This window comes from Astatotilapia calliptera, chromosome 1, assembly GCF_964374335.1.
Source record: "Astatotilapia calliptera chromosome 1, fAstCal68.1, whole genome shotgun sequence".
NCBI lineage: Eukaryota > Metazoa > Chordata > Actinopteri > Cichliformes > Cichlidae > Astatotilapia > Astatotilapia calliptera.
The window spans coordinates 29,898,111-29,914,861 of NC_137422.1; the positions used below are offsets into that span (position 1 = coordinate 29,898,111).

General features: G+C 38.8%; 1 protein-coding gene across 3 annotated transcripts in view; it reads left to right on the forward strand.

The window, feature by feature from the left end:
- trpm7 (transient receptor potential cation channel, subfamily M, member 7) overlaps nt 1-16,027 on the forward strand; it is an 81,057-nt gene extending 65,030 nt beyond the window's left edge. For 2 of the 3 annotated variants that reach the window (XM_080303420.1, XM_026172452.2), the window contains 19 exons: nt 583-757; nt 1,470-1,602; nt 1,768-1,946; nt 2,039-2,171; nt 2,551-3,353; nt 4,690-4,784; nt 5,275-5,371; nt 5,954-6,030; nt 6,147-6,184; nt 6,289-6,317; nt 6,845-6,898; nt 8,669-8,713; nt 8,903-8,968; nt 11,224-11,507; nt 11,696-11,778; nt 13,189-13,394; nt 13,680-13,731; nt 13,958-14,064; nt 15,067-16,027. In XM_080303420.1, coding sequence (XP_080159546.1) covers nt 583-757; nt 1,470-1,602; nt 1,768-1,946; nt 2,039-2,171; nt 2,551-3,353; nt 4,690-4,784; nt 5,275-5,371; nt 5,954-6,030; nt 6,147-6,184; nt 6,289-6,317; nt 6,845-6,898; nt 8,669-8,713; nt 8,903-8,968; nt 11,224-11,507; nt 11,696-11,778; nt 13,189-13,394; nt 13,680-13,731; nt 13,958-14,064; nt 15,067-15,179 — 2,769 coding nt within the window. In that variant the 3' untranslated portion in view covers nt 15,180-16,027. The remainder of the gene's footprint in view (nt 1-582; nt 758-1,469; nt 1,603-1,767; nt 1,947-2,038; nt 2,172-2,550; nt 3,354-4,689; nt 4,785-5,274; nt 5,372-5,953; nt 6,031-6,146; nt 6,185-6,288; nt 6,318-6,844; nt 6,899-8,668; nt 8,714-8,902; nt 8,969-11,223; nt 11,508-11,695; nt 11,779-13,188; nt 13,395-13,679; nt 13,732-13,957; nt 14,065-15,066) is intronic. The other variant, XM_080303423.1, reaches the window with a different exon arrangement.
- The last annotated feature ends 724 nt before the right edge of the window (nt 16,028-16,751 follow it).

The following is a 16,751-nucleotide window of genomic DNA, read 5'->3' on the forward strand; positions in this document are numbered from 1 at the left end:
GCTTGTTTTCAGTTTTGTTTTGTTTTTAGTTAAGCTACCTATGCTAGCTGGAGCTTCATATGTAGTTGGCATTTGAATAAATAAATATTATGTATATTTGACTAAAGTCTACTATATATACGGTATTTAAAAGTAGTGGTATTAGTGTTGTATTGGTGGTATTAGTGTTCCAACTCAGCCAGAAAGCAAATACATATTTCCTAATTTATTAGATTTCTTCTTAAATTAAGCAAAATTGAATCAGAATGTAATCAACATATGTTTAATTATGTGCATTTCAACAGCTTAAAAATGTATTAGACTAATAATCCTGGTGATTTCAGTACAAGCTTTGGAAAGATTTTCTATCAGCTAAAATCAATAATTTTTTAAACCAAACTAAAAACTGGAAAAGCATCAGCTTGTTTTTGTTTCATATAAAAACTTAAATTCGAGTTTACTTTAAATCCCGGATGTAACCTATATATACTAAAAAGTCCCTAAAAAATTTTTTAGCAGTCTAATATTTTCATATATGGATAATTAATATGGTTATTATTTATCCATCATGTTTTCCATTGACTTGATGTGATGCACTTGCAGGTGGCCAACATGTTCTATATTGTGGTAATAATGGCTATAGTCCTGCTGAGCTATGGAGTACCTAGGAAAGCTATTCTGTATCCGAATGAGGAGCCAAGCTGGACGCTGGCCAAAGACGTGGTTTTTCAGCCGTACTGGATGATGTATGGGGAAGTATATGCCTATGAAATCGATGGTAAGGACGATGAGCTTGGTAGGGGAGACTAGGAGGGTTAGGGCAGTTTTGTTCAAAGCTTCTCACCACAGCATGTCAGCTAATCATCAGTCAAAACAAGCACTGGAAATCAAACCCACGATATCCTAATCATCGTTTGCTCCCACAACCTCTTTGGCACAACATGGTTCCCAAACAGCGGCAACCAGAACAGGTCACTTTAGGAGGGCAGGACATTTTGCTCCACCACAGCATCAACTGTCCTGATGTGGCTCTTAATGGTCTAGATTAAAAGGCAGTGCTTAAGTGGTCATCATTTGTGTTGGGTGCATTTGAAGCTTTGGTGGAACAAAACACTTGGCCAACCTCCGTAATCTGAGCTGGTATGCTGACATTTTACAAGCTGCTAAATTGATCACATAGGTTATCATGACCTTGTGGCAGCTAAAGAATCAATTCACGATGTTTCAAACAGCTGTAGCCAGTAGAAATAAAAATAAAATGAATACGTCTGATACAAAACTATGAAGAATGTTACGACTGCAGTCATTTGAGCATTTTTTTCCAGTCATTTTTATCTCCATCACACTGTTGAAGCTTTGCTGTCCTCCTTTATCTTTGAATGTTAGTTGTAGAAGACAATGAATTAAACCTGCATGTGTGTGCATTGTAATATTAGAAGGTTGGTGGATGTTTGTCCTGCTCCCTCCTAATGGACTTCTTTCCTTCACAGTTTGTGCCAACAACAGTGATCAATCGGTGAAGTCGCTGTGCACAGCAGGAGTGTGGCTGACGCCTTTCCTACAAGCAGTCTACCTCTTTGTGCAGTACATATTGATGGTCAACCTCCTAATCGCCTTTTTCAAGTAAGTACTTTTTAGCCTCAGCATTGCCCAGCTTTGAGCTATGTGAACATTTAAACTTCTATTCCTCCATATTGGTTTTGTCCATTTACTGATACTGCTTTCTGATTTCATTGTTGATCTTGCCATTGATGCAGTTGACAGTTAAATGTTTAACTCTGCTTCCAGCAATGTCTATATGCAAGTAAAGTCCATTTCTAATCTGGTGTGGAAGTACCAGCGTTACCACTTCATTATGGCCTACCATGAGAAGCCTGTCCTCCCACCTCCCTTCATCCTACTGTGCCATATATACTCCCTCTTCTGTATGTGTAGAAAAAGGAAGAAGGAGAATATCTACGGACCAAGTATACTTTTTATACTCATTACAAGCAGTTTAAGTGGTCATCAAAGAAATGTACAGCAGTTACAAGTTGCTGTTGCTTCTTTTTTTTTTCAGAGCTGTTTCTCACAGAGGAAGACCAAAAGAAGCTTCATGATTTTGAGGAGCAGTGTGTGGAGACGTACTTTCATGAGAAGGATGATCAGTTTCACTCGGGAAGTGAGGAACGCATACGCCTTACTTCAGAAAGGTAAGACCACTGTTGGCCTTCACAGAGGCAAGATACGTTTTCAAAGTATTAAAACAAATGGCAGTTTCTTTTTCTTTATTTGTTTTAATAAACACCCAGAAAATTGTACCAGTAATATTAAACAAGAAATCTATTTTCTTAAGTTTTATTTATATAGCACCAAATTATAACATGAGTCATCTCAGGGACATAAAAAGGCTGTTATGGAAGTACTTGCCCAAGGACAGGAGGAAAAACTCAGCAAAAAGGGAAAAGAGCAACATTCAACAAACAATATAACAATATCTGAACAGTTTTCTTGATTTGAATTGAATGAGGAAAGTTACAGGTAATTTGGGTTGTTCTGTAAGTAATGAAAGCTGCTGTTTGTCATTTACAGGGTTGAGGTCATGTGCTTGCAGCTGAAGGAGGTTGGAAACAAGGTGAACTTTATAAAGCGCTCATTGCACACATTGGACTCTCAGATTGGCCACCTGCAGGACCTCTCAGCCCTGACCGTGGACACTCTGAAGACACTCACAGTTCAGAGGGCATCAGAAGCCAGCAAGGTCCACAATCAGATCACTCGGGAGCTCAGTCTGTCTAAGAATGTGGTCCCGAGCATTGCCCCCATGTCGACAGACACTGGCCCCCTCTCCAAATCATCTGTGAAAGGAAAAAGCAGTGTCAGTGCCTACTTTGGCTCCTCTTTTCCCCAGACAGGAGCTACCATTGCGGATGCTCTGTTTGGGATGGGCGCAGAACGAAGGGCTGGGACAGAAAGCCGACGGAGAATCGGGCCCAGTCCTGCATCAGAATTGGGGCCAGACCCCACCCTGAACCCAGCATTGAGTCCAGAGAGGAGGGGCTTGTTCGGGCTTGGACACCTCGCTGCAGAGGTTGGCTCGTCAAGCAGTGCCGACTGCAGGGCCTTTGAGCAAAGTGTTGTGCCCGTTTCCTCTTCAGAGCTGCGTCAACGAGGACACTCGCTCACTCAGACTAAGCAGACCCGTCCACAAGAGCCGGGCCCTTCCGACTCACCATCCAGCCTGCCTAATGTGCCCTCCCCTGGGGTTCAATTCCACATCAGCAGCACCCCCTCCCAGCCCAGTGGCTCCAGCCACTCTGAACTAGCTCTGTCTGGGCTTTACCAGCACCCCCTACAGTCAGACAGCACCTCTGTAGAGTTTGGGGCATTTGTGGGTAAGTATGTGAATGAGGCTGAATCTGGTGATGAGAAGATAAAAGAGGAGGATGAAAAGTGTGTGTGTCTCTATCCTACTGTTGTTATTGTGTCTAAGACTTCTGGCTCTACTCAGCCTGTTTGCTTGCCTGCTTGCGCTGTGAAGCCTGAGAACACAGAGGGGTTAGCAAAGGGGGAGAGAGAGTGGGACTCCAATTTGGGATATGTAAACGAGGCATTCAGTGACGACGAGGGCAGATCCGGCTATCCGAGTAGACGGTATACAGATGATGAACTCTCTCCAGACCCCGAGTTAACATCACCACTGGGTGACAGCTATGGAAATAATAGACTGCCAGGCTGCACTGAAACGTTTGCTGTGGCATCCAGGAGACCCCACAGACAGTGGATAAAGAGAGTGGGAGTGTCAGAACAAGCAACATCTTGCTATGAAGGTCAGAGTTGGTCAGAAGGTCATCATGACAAGAGGAGCCTGGCGAGTGGGCCAAATGCAGCAAGAGGTTTGAGTTTCAGTCTGAGCTCCATTTGCCAGGTGCTGGGGCTGTCCACCTCCAGATCAGGAGTGCAGTAGTGCTTTGGCTGGGGACCTTCTCCTTTCCTTTCTCTGCTCTGTCTGGACCTTTTGCCCGACTTGTTCTTGGGTAGTTCTGTGGTTTTCACCTAAGTCACACGAGTGTGGGTGATTGGTTTTCTTATTGAAGTTAACAATGAATGTTTTTTGTTTTGTATTGTTTTGTTTTTTTGGGCTGCACCCAAATATTTGAGTATTCGGATTTATTTAGTTGCATAGGCATCAAAATAAATATATATGTGTGTGTATATATATCAGAGACAAGCCTGGAAATTATGGGTTTTCACAGTTCTCGTTAACAGCAGTGATCGTCATTTTAGCTCACCACCTCACTGTTGTAAGATTGTTGCAAGTTTTAGCAGCTTTTTATAACCACAAAAAAAAAAATCAGTGGGCATTTTTACTCGGCGTAAACCACATATCTCTTTCTCTCTGTACCATCCAGCAAGCAGCAGTACCCAGACAGATTTTTACACTGCATGTGGCACTATTTCACAATAGTTAGTGATTATGTGTGTCCCCCGGATCTCAAAAGAACTTGTATTCGGGACAGCCCTATTATTTTAAGGTATTTGTGTCTGTCAGGTGGGGGTGAGGAATCAGATGTTGAACTGAGATTATTTCACCATGAAGGGGTTGGTCGTGTCATTAAATCAGGGACTGTGTATGTTTTGGTTTTTTTTTGTTTGTCTTAATTTGAATTAATTTGAGCAGTTGCATTAGATTTTGTAATAGGAATATAACTTGATGTTTTCTTGGTTCAGGACATAAAGACAGTGAGGAACTCCAGCACTCTTTGGCCAAAGCAACACCCACCTCCAGCAAACAGCAAAGCCCGACCCCACAGACCAAATCCCAGGTGTGTGTATGTCACCTATACCGATGTGTATTTTATTTATTTTAAAATTTCTCTTCTCATAATGTCAGACCTCCGCAGACATTTTCATATGTAGACTCCTAACATGACTGACTGGGCTGTTTGCATAATAAGCATGTAAAAACAACCAAACCACAGCAAAACAAACCGGTCTCATTTTTCCTGAATTTGCAAATACGTGTTCTGACTAATCAAAAAAAAACAAAAAAACACTCGGAAGAGTCATTCAGTAACTTGTTAATTGGTGTGTGACAGATGGCTGACTTATTAAAACATGATGGGTAAACAGGATGCTAAATTTCTGTTAGGTTAACTGTTGTATGAAATAATCTTTCCTGTTACAGCTAAACTGTCAAATTCACCACAGATCTGTGATTAAGAACTGTTTGCCTTCACGCAACTTTTTGCATGTGTGCTTTTGTTTTTGTTATTTTAGTTTTTTAATCTCACTGTGTTTTTGTGTCGTCCCCAGGCTCAACCCGAAGGTCACACTCACATCAGAGCAGTCAACTCTTATGCTGGCTTCACTGAGTTTGACAGAAACCCAGCCTTTCTTCATCCAGACTCGAGTAAGTTCACAAAACAGCGATGAATTATAACATGCAGTGGGTCCAGAAGTTTTGTAAGTTTTCCTTTATACACCACCACACAATGTGATTGTGTCACACAGTTTCAGTGTGACTCAGGTAGTACATTAAGTGTTGAGGAATTATAGCTGTTTTTATACAAATACTGCGTTACATTGAAAGTGGGAAGATGGAAATGCTGCACGTAATGGTAGTGACGGCTGAATGATGGGGAACAAAACAAAAACAGCTGCAAATACTAGAACTCAGCCATCTTGGGTATGACGTCACTCCCAGCTCAAGTTTCCAAGGTAACAAAGCAGCAAACGTCCCCTATTTTCAGAAGCTCAAGGTAACTGAACAACTGACTGAAGAACAGTTTCGTGAGGCCGATAACGTCGCTATCGCTCGCTGGAAATCAATCACGTTCTGATTGTTTGAACTAAAATCCACTTTGAAGATGGCCAGATGAAAAATGACAAACATTGTTCCAGAATACTTTTGAACAGACTGTATATTAATGTGATCAGTGTTTCACGTCTTTTGAAATATACGGGTTGTTTGTCACTGGTTGTGTTTCTTTAGCTCTGACAAAGAAGGACAGGAGCAGAGTGTCTGCTGAAGACATCCTCACACATGATGACCCCAGGGCTGCAGTACTGGTAAGATTAGTCCGTGTACTTTCCATCGGAAAAAGTCATATATTGTGCAGATTAACTCTGAACTATATTTGTACCTGTTCCTGTAACTGTTTAACAACTTCTGCTTTCTTTACCAGGAAAGAATTCAGGTCAAATCGGCCCAAGCCAGCAGCCTGTAAGTGTCCACACCCACACACGTGCACACAGGCACAGAGTAAAGTCAAAGTCAAGCTGGGCTTTAGTACTTATTTGTATTTATTTGTGTATTTCCCCTATCAGGCGAGCCCCTGGGGAAGACACACTAACAGGTGAGATCTGTGCTCCTCTGAAATCTGCGTAGTCAGGGTTTTCTGTCTGGCTTAACTAGTTCGGTTGCTTTACTTACAATGTTATCACAATGATCTTTGATCTGTTAGCTTTCTCAACATCCTTTGTGTGCAATAAAATCTATACTGTAACAGGTTTCACCAAAAACACCTTTCCCTTTTTTTAAAATACCATTTTCACAATATTTCGTTAATGTTTAACTGAAGAATTGTGATTTGTCTTTCGCAGCATTGTTCTTTAGAATAAACTCAGTTGACCTTAAGGGAAGAACACGTCACAGCACGTGTTTAGAGTTGTGCGAAGCATTTTCCAGAGAAGGAAAGGTCTAGAACGGATCAATAATATGTGATAGAGAGGAACGATTTCACTAATATTTAAAAGCCTACACCTGCAGACAAATCTGATAGGAGAGAGAAACGCTGCTGCAGAATGTTTAATGGGGCTTTTTTTGGTTTGTTTTTTTTCTGGATCAGTTTTTTACTGTTTAGTTCTTCTTCTGTGGTTACAGCTGCAGTTTCTCTCTATACGCCACGTCACGCCCACCTCGGACCCAGAAAGGACTGTGAGTGTCGCTGACTGGCCAAAAAGCACAATAGTTATCTGCATTAGTCATTTCATCTATTCTGAGCTTTAGTGGGAGATTAATCCAGTGAAAAATGGCTAATCCAATCAGTTTTAAAGCAAACTTTTAAAATGAGTGGAAAATGGCATTTGTTGTTTTTGTCTTTATATATGAAAATCATTTTATGTATTTTTGAACAAAACAAGTATTTAAATGTATCTGCAACACATTTCTGGCCCTGAATAGTGTCAGTCGGTAAAAAAACAGTCATTAAAATATTTTAAATAATTTATTAATATCTATACAAACAAATTGATGATACTAAAGACATGACAAATTAAAGTAAGATATTTGTGTGAAATATTTGATCATACATGTGACTTTTAGAATTTCTTATAAAACAAACAACTGGCTTGAAATTGTAATAAATTTAATAATGTATAGATATCACATTTTTATACTTCAATCTATTTTTTTTCTTAAATTAAAAAAAACTTTTAGAAGTAAAAAAGAGCATGGGCCTGTTTGTGCCTCTGTTAAGTAGTGCAGTGACACCTGCTGGTGGATGTTGGAACAATTCACGTTTTTCTTAAAGGAACATTATTTAACTGTGGACATGCAGTACTTTTAATCCATTCAGATTGATTTAATGGAAGCTGCCCTAATTTGGAAGTGTCAGGTCTGGCTTCATTGATTTTAATAGAAATAAATGGCACTTCTCTGGTGCTCAAATCACTATTTGAAAAACTCAGGAACAGCAAGGCTTCTTTGCAGAAACCATGACACAAACCTTTTTAAAAGCAGGTTTAATTTGTAATATTTCAACTGAGCTGAATCTGTTAACCAAAATAAGCCACAAAATTCCATCTAGTTTCCCAATAATCGAGTAAAGCAGGCATCTATACAGCTAATATCTCCAAAACTTATCATTTAAAATGTTGTTCTGGAGATTTATGAAAACAAGGTAATTAAAATAGAACAATTATTAAGCTGCATAATGTTATGCAATTATTCCCCTTTTTTTAAAATGTTGCTTCTCTCTGGTAGGATTACTTGGATTACTACAACTAATTATTTAGGTTTAAATGATTATAATTAAAGTTCAAGAAAATTCACGATTACAAAGAAAAGTTTCTTTTTCTTAATACTACAGTGACATTATTGAAGACAGTTATTGGAGACTCTGGTACAACCCAGAGTATTACAACAGTGTGCAATGAACTTAACCTTAAAATGATCGCTTCAAACATGCGTACGCAGTCAGCTTCCATCGTTAAAGTGACTTTAGTGTATGAAGTGCAGTGCAGTTTATTTCCAATAATACCGCGAATCCCCCACAAATAGGCAACTAGTTGCTGCAGAATGGTGATTTAACGGCTTGGCGACCATGTTTTTATATAGGAACATAACCGGAATACAAGTTGACAGCTAGTTAAGTTGAGTTTTTTAATACTAAGAGCTGATTGCAAATATGTCCTCCACTTATTTTTGTGTTCTAGTCGCAAGGAAGTTGTAGTTCTACATTACTGTGACTAAACAAGCATGATCTCAGTATTAACTAAAAAATTACAATAATGATTTTTGTTATAATCAGACAGCCCTGACTTACAGCAAAGAAGCTTTATCAATAAAATAGCACTGAGGGTCAGAGGTAAAAATGTCTGTTTGATAGTCTGGACGGTCTTAAATGATTAATTCCGAAGATCATTGAGTCATTATTGCTGGTATGTTTTGCACAAATATAAACACATTATTTTCTGTTTTCCGTAGCTATTGGCTCTCCATTCAAGCCCATTGAAAGCTACCAGTACTCAGGTGAGATGGTGATGCTAGACAGTAAGATCTGTTCCATGTTTGTATCTATTAATATTTTTATTAAAATCAGTACTAAAATGTAGGTGAAAAGTGTAACCGAGACAAAGTATTTTCTGTAGTTTTACTTCAGCTCACTCCTCTACTGCTGCTGTACATGGTGTATGTTCATGTGTACTTTTCCTCTTGTAGCTGTGGAGCGGAACAACTTGATGCGGCTGTCTCAAAGCATCCCCTTCACCCCTGTGCCACCTAGAGGTAAGAACAGTACTTCACAAGGTGAAAATCCCAGCCGAAAGCTTGATGCAGGCAGTTGCAGAATGAGGAAGTATCAAGACGGAACATCACAGATCTGCTTTCAGTATTGTTTGTGCTTTTTTTCCTCACCCTATATCTGCAGCTGGGTCAGCAATAGCTGTCGTTTGATCGTGAAGCAAATAAGTGTACTTGTGTGTGTTGTTCATTTTGACTTCTCGATTGTCACGAGATTGTCACTACGTCCATCTCGTTATACCTACAGTGTACCCATCTGCTGATGGTTGCTCCAGCAAGATAACCCACCATGTCACAAAGCTCAAATCATCTGAAACTGGTTTCTTGAACATGACCATTAATTCACTGTACTCAGATGGTCTCTGCAGTCACCAGCTCTCAATCCAGTAGAGCAACTTTGTTTTTGAATCTGTCTCTCAAAGAATGAATGGGGGCAAAAGGAAGTCCAAGCTGGTGTTATTCGTGAACCTAATAAAGTGGCCTGTGAGTGTATGTAGTAGAGTTAGATGTGTTATATGGGTAAGAGGCATGCTGCCAGTTACTAATCAAATTTCAGAAATAAAATCTGGTTAAGTTCTATGTGAATTAGTGCTGTAACAGCTGTAAGAGTTGGCCCAAATCACGTTTGACTATTCTTTCAAAGAACATTTAAATATGTTTTACACGCACAGCTTCTCTGTCAGAAGTCCAGCTCCAGTCTGTGCTGCTCAGAGCACAAAGAAATGCTTCTTTTTTTTTTTTACCCCCGTAATCAAATCTAGAATATTTGTTAACAGTCCTAGTATGAACACCTCCAGGATGCAGCACGACAGCCAAATGAGTCTGTATGGTCTTTTAACCTTTAACCATTACTCTAGTCCTATTCTAATCTCTAATCTAATGCCAAATATGTTTTATTTTTGTTTTCTTGTTGTTGTTTTTTTTATTATTCTCCCAAATCAGCCAGTGAAAGAAAATAATCACATAAAAAACTACTACTAGGTTTCACAAAACATCGAGCCTCAAGGCTCACATTACCAGACTGTATGAATTTATTTCCATGTCCTGTTCAGAGGCTTGTTGGTTGATCAATATCTGTTAAATTTATGTGATCAAATTGCTAAACTAATGATTCCTTCTTTTTTTTTTTTAATCAATCCGTCACTACAGTTGAATTTTTACCTCTGTTTTGTTGTTCTGCATGTTGGCTTTGTATGGAGATACTGGTACAAACTAAATGTAAATACTGGTTCTTAGAGAAGTGGATGTAAACTCTAAGTGGCCTAAGAGCATTCAAGAACCTGCAGTTCTTGTTACACCTGGATTTACTGGGTGTTGTTTCCTGAGCCCTTGTCTGCTCCTAATGAGGAAGAGGAAGAGGAAGAGTGGAACAAAGGGTTTTCAGGCTCTCACTGACACACCCAGAGGAGCTCTGTGCCAATTTTCCAATGCACGAGTTGGAAAAAACCCCGACTCATTCAGTAGAATAAGTTTGATAAGTCCCTGACGAGGATGCATCTTGTAACTGCACTGACTTCAGTTAAAGTCCAGCCCGAAGACATTGTTTGTTTGCCTTCTTTGATATAAATGTCCCAAGAATAATCAATCGAAAAGTGACTTAAAGTATTCAAATACAGAACAGGGAAGAGAAATGTGTAGCAAATATGCATCCCTTATTTATCCAGGTGAAAATCTATTAAAGTGGTAGCAGAGATTGACAAAACTTTTGCAACTCATGCACCAGATTGCGCCCCCCCCCCCCCCCCCCCCCCCAAAAAAAAAGGGTGCATTGACATGGAGCAAGAGTATTACTGTCAAACAAAGTGGGAACAGTGGCCTGTACATTTTACACATGTACAGTCAGAATATGTTAGTTTGTCCAATGATCTTTTAGCATCTGAAAATTGGGCCTTTATATTAAAATGGCTGTAAGTGGTACTTTTTTTTTTTTCTTCTTTTTTTTCTTTGCATTAATGGAAATTATGCCATTTACAAAAAGATTTGACTCAAGTAAAAATCCACAAATATTATGGTGAAAACTCAAACAATTAGAAAATTTGGAAAAATGAGCATAGAGCCTAACTAGCTGCTCGACCCGCAGCTACTGTAGTTAAAGACACATTGAATCAAATCTGTCGAAAATAAGCGCCTGTCACTATTAGACCAATACGCCTGCATGAATGAGTTTTAAAGCTACTGTTTATTTTAAGGTCGTGACAGTGTGAGGTGTAATCATCACCCGCTGCTCTGTGTTCCTTTAGGGGAGCCGGTGACCGTTTACCGTCTGGAGGAGAGCTCCCCGAACACGATCAACAACAGCATGTCTTCCTGGGCTCAGCGGGGCCTCTGTGCAAAAATAGAGTTTCTCAGCAAGGAGGAGATGGGCGGAGGACTCAGACGGGCCCTCAAGGTGCTCTGTACCTGGTCAGAGTACGACATCCTGAAACCAGGACACCTGTATATAGTCAAATCCTTCCTTCCTGAGGTGGTCCAAACATGGCAGAGTATCTACAAGGAGGACACTGTGCTCCATCTTTGTCTCAGGGTAAATATTTTGACCTGTGGATTACTCTGGCATATTGGGGGTAGCAAAATAATGTCATTTATGGCAATATTTTAACATTTTTATTCGTTTATCACTGTTGGCAACCCTCACATGCACTGCTTTGTGTAACGTTGCGTTATGAAGGTTATTTGAAGCTTTTCATCCAGTGCTGCTTTGTGTCACTGCAGGAAATTCAACAACAACGAGCTGCTCAGAAACTGACATTTGCTTTCAACCAAATCAGGCCGAAGACAATCCCCTATTCACCGAGGTGAGTGTGCCTGACACAGAAATCCCATTCAACCATAAAGTACAGAACCACTTTCAGGCTTTATTTTTCATATCCTACCATTCCTCTTATTTCTGTCAGTCATTCACTTGGGTGTACAACATCCTACATCAACTTTGATGAGCATGTCTGTCACTGTGTTATCACTGGGTACTAGTATCAGTTCTTTAAAAATCTAATTATATTTCCATACAAATATTTTTGAGACCTTGACTACAAGCTTGTTCAAGTTTTCCATCTGCGACATGAACTTTAAGTTGTTCATGAGCCTTGTTGATCGTGCGTCATGGTGACAATTTTTATTTACACTTTTACAACCACTGAAAAACACCCCTGTACATCTACATAATAAAAATAGTCTGTTGGAAGATGGTGGCTAGATAAAGCCATTATATTCATCCTCTGTTCTTATTTACTGTCATAGTCTGAACTACAGGCCAGTCGACATTCCTTTATTTGTTAAGCAAATGAACCCTTACTATTCATCTGTATCAGTTTTGCAGGCCTCAATTTCCAGGACTTAAAGCATAAAACTCAAAGATTTCACTTCCTTTTTTTAAAAGTTTGTTACAGCTTTAACAGTTCTGGTCAGCTGGACAAACTCTTGGTTTTTTTATTAAAGCATTAAAGCCACAGTCAGCCTCTTTTTCCATCACAATGTGTGTAATCTGATATCATTCTGGTCATCGCAGCAGTCACAATAATTCAAACCAATGTCTAAAAATGACCACTGATGAGTCATAGCAACAACAACCAGACCAGTATTTCCTGAGTCCACTTCAAAATAAAAGTCAGCTTATATTAATCCAGTGCAGTGCTTTCACAAAACAGGAAGAGTTTCGTTTGCACTGGCAGTGAGTAGAGTTTGTGTGCGTCTTTTGATCTGTTTGCTTTTTCTTTCTTGTACAGTGCTGCTGTTGTTCTCATGTGATGTGCTCCGTGAGGGCTAAAAGTCTTTGTTAAAATGTTTTTAACATAGATATTGCTTTATTTTATGGGTTCAGTCACCAGCGTCACATCATTCAGTTATTTGGTGGTATTTTCATATCATTTTTTTGAGATCCAACCATTTACTGAGCTTGATATTTCTTGTGTTATTGCAGTTCACCTGGCTTGGCTGCTTTCCAAATTAAAATGCAAAGCAGCTGCCACATTTCTGCTGTTAATATTTGCATTTTAAGAAGGCAAACTAATGTTTCCTGGAGCACCAAAGACTTTCTGTCATTTGAAATGTTTTTGGGGGGGGGGGTTGTTTAACTTTAGATGCAGTTCATTTTTCAACTAATACCAAGTCTCCATAATGAAAACTTAATGCATGATATATTTTGTTGCGTCCTTTCCAACAACTTCAAACTGCTTTTGAATGAAGCCTGTTCTGCTATATGCTTTCAGGTTCCTGGAGGTCTTTTTGCTGTATTGCCACTCTGCTGGACAGTGGTTCGCTATAGAGGAGTGCATTACCGGCGAGTTCAGGAAGTTCAACAACAACAATGGTGATGAGATCGTCCCCACCAATCTCCTGGAGGAAACCATGCTGGCCTTCAGCCACTGGACCTACGAGTACACCCGGGGAGAGCTACTGGTGCTCGACTTGCAGGGTAAAATGTCTTCACACACCCTCAGGACATGTGATGGGTCCCACCTAATACAACTACAACTCATCTTTCAATGCCTCAAAAACTGTCAAGTTCATTTATTTAACAATAGGATCCATCACTTTCAGTACATGGATCCATCAATAATCAGTTATGGAGTTCAAGACAAAGGGCTCGTTTAGAAATGATGACATCTGTATTTGTAGTTGACAAACGTGAGCAGTTAGCTGAGGTGTTCTCATCTTCTTTACTCTGTCAGCTGTGAAACAAATCTTGTGCCTCCTGTAGGTGTCGGGGAGATTTTGACGGATCCTTCAGTTATAAAGAGCGGTGAGAAGGGGTGAGTGCTCCATTTCTCACATAAATCAGTCGCCCTTTTAATCTGTGATGTTATTTCAGAATTAGAATACTTTATTTTTCTCAGAGGAAATGTAAGAAGAGCAACTAGCAAGTTAAAGTTAAATAGTACAGTATATTACAAAATAGCTCTAATTTGTCTTCATATTTAATTCAGTTTTAACATTACTGTCAGTTTGTCCTAAATGATGTCTCCGTGCCTGCTGCAGATCTTACGATATGATATTTGGACCCGCAAACCTGGGAGACGATGCTATTCGAAACTTCCGTACAAAACACCACTGCAACTCCTGCTGTCGGAAACTCAAACTTCCTGGTGAGAGAGATTTAATTGTTGCTTTAGTTAGATTAATTTTCACTTTAATCTTACACGAAATGAGTGGTTCGCAAACAGTGGGGCCTGCAGCCATTACAGGTGGAGTCCAGGGGATTGTAGTCCAATTTAACTTGATCTGCTTCTGAGGTGGGAAATCCTAAGAAAAAATCCAAAGCCCAGCTGATACATGATTTTATTGACATAAAGTATTTTTTTTTTCTGCTGGCCAGACATTGTGGATCATGGAAGGTGGATGAGTGCTATTGTAATGGGTGTACACCGACCCCCTGCTGCCACACAGTCATCAGTAATATCACAGGAGCTACCACAGAAGTTGTATCTAAACCTTGCAGTATTTCACAAAACAGCTGTTCTCACATTAGAAAAAGATGCTTTGTTCCACATTTAGCTTCTTGCATATTTCCATTCCTAGTCTCTGGGCTGGAATATGTAACACTAAATGGGTTATAAACAAAAAGCAAACGCATATCAGGCATACAAGTTCCAGTCATAATCAAATGCACATGCAAACCTTCAACCCTTACATCACCTCTCCACCCACGGAAGATACTACTGTGAAACCACACACGTCAATTTGTGCGTACACATCCTTTCATTGGTCGCGTTATAACGTCAACAGAATAAAATTGGTGACAAACAGGGTTGCTTACTGGCCACTGACTCATGGTTGTTTTTGTTTTTTTTAAAAACCCTCACACCTGATGATGATAATATTAATATTATTAATATTTATTTACATTCTCATTTTATTTCGACTTTATTTTCATTTACGCATCCGTAGATTTTTAATTGTTATGTATTTAATGTACTCTTATTCTGCTTATAAGCCAATTAAATTTCTACTTTAAAAAAAATTTATTCTACATTATTGCATACATGTTTCGTTATTAGGTTGCCACTTATCTGTGAAGCTTTTTGCCTGCGTGAATTCTGATTTATTGACCACACTTTAACTTTGTTCCCATTTTTCATGTTCATCAGATCTGAAGAGGAACGACTACACACCAGATAAGGTGACATTCCCACAAGAAGAACCTCCGAGCGCCGGGGGTGGCGTTAAAGAGTCCCGCCAATCAATGAGGCTGATGCTGTGATGCGTGCGAGGAGACACTAACCTGATTCATTATAGTCATAGCCAAGGAGCAGGAAGGTGCAATGAACTGGAATAGCTATGTTTCAATCGAAACTGGTGCATGCAGACTGTGTCATGTTTTTCTGTCCCACCCACCAAAATGCTGTGTGAACATAAATCAACCATCTTACTCTTTGTTTTTGTTTTTTTTTAGTATATACATGGGAAGGGTGTGGAGAAGGTTTTAAAATATTTTGTACAATTTTATGAATATATATATATATATATGTAAACTGGATATATCAACAGGTACAGTGTCATTGCAAAGGATTTATTTATTAAGAAGTCTGAAAAGTTGCCTTGTTTTACCAAAAAAAGAAGAAAAAAAAAGAACAAATCTAAGTGCATTGTATATCTGTTACAGCAGCTTCAGAAGAGATCGCTTGCTGAAACCGAGTCACTGCTACACGGCGGATTGCCACCAGATCATTTTTACAGACTTGTATCAAACGTTTTGTCTCTTAGTTATTGAAAACATATACACGATTAAAGATCATGTAAAGTATGGGCAGATTGCAATGCAACTTTTACAGAACAATGTATGTAATTTTATTGTATTGAAAGTGTGTCCAGCAAAATATCGATAATAGTTTTTATTGTTACAAAGGTACTATTGCTATATCTTTGTCATCAACTATTGTATGAGCAAATTACAGTCTAGTGTATCTTATAGATACTGTTACCTGGCATGAGCTAAACAGATAAAAATATTTTATTCAGGGGAAGTGACAAACATAAGGGTATTACTGTATACATTTTGTACTGGATATCATTTTAAACAAATAAAATGTTAAAGTTTTAGCAACATCGCCCAAGTCTTAAAATAATCATTGTGTTAACATTTGTGGTCTCTATTCAGATTCTAACTCTTATGTTTCTGCCTGCAGCTCTTACAGTAAGTACACATCAATATTTTGCTCTTTTTTTTTTTAATTCTAAGTTATGATATTATTATTTTTCAACCAAAATAATTATGAACATGGGGATTTTGTGCTTATTCTGAAAAAACAAATCTAAATATATTCAGGGTTTAGACAGATGGTTTGTTAAAACGCACTTTAAAACGCCGTTAGTGACGGCCAGTCAGGTGCATGGAGAAATGACCTTAACGAACCTTAACATTTTATGATCAAACCTAAAAAGAAAGGTAACAGCTTAACCAGAAAGCAAAATTTAATTTACAAATTATATTAATTGATCGTCATCAATAATACGAAAAAATAAAAGTGAAACCGCTAGTTAAAATTATAACTTAACAGTTGAAAATTATTAACAAGATTTAGGTTAGCCAACTGTAGTGGTTAGCTAAGGCTGAGTAGTAAAATGTTAATTAAAAGCTGGAAATTATTAGCCACTGCTAGGTTAGCTTATGGAAACTGTTCAAACTCGTATATAATAGTATCGGAGACACTGAATCGTTAGCAAACATTGTACATTAACGGTTATTAAAGCTGTCTAAAATTAGCAATAAGCTAGAAATTATTAACTCACGGTATTGACTTCAGAGTTAATGTAGCTAATTAGTAAAACGTTG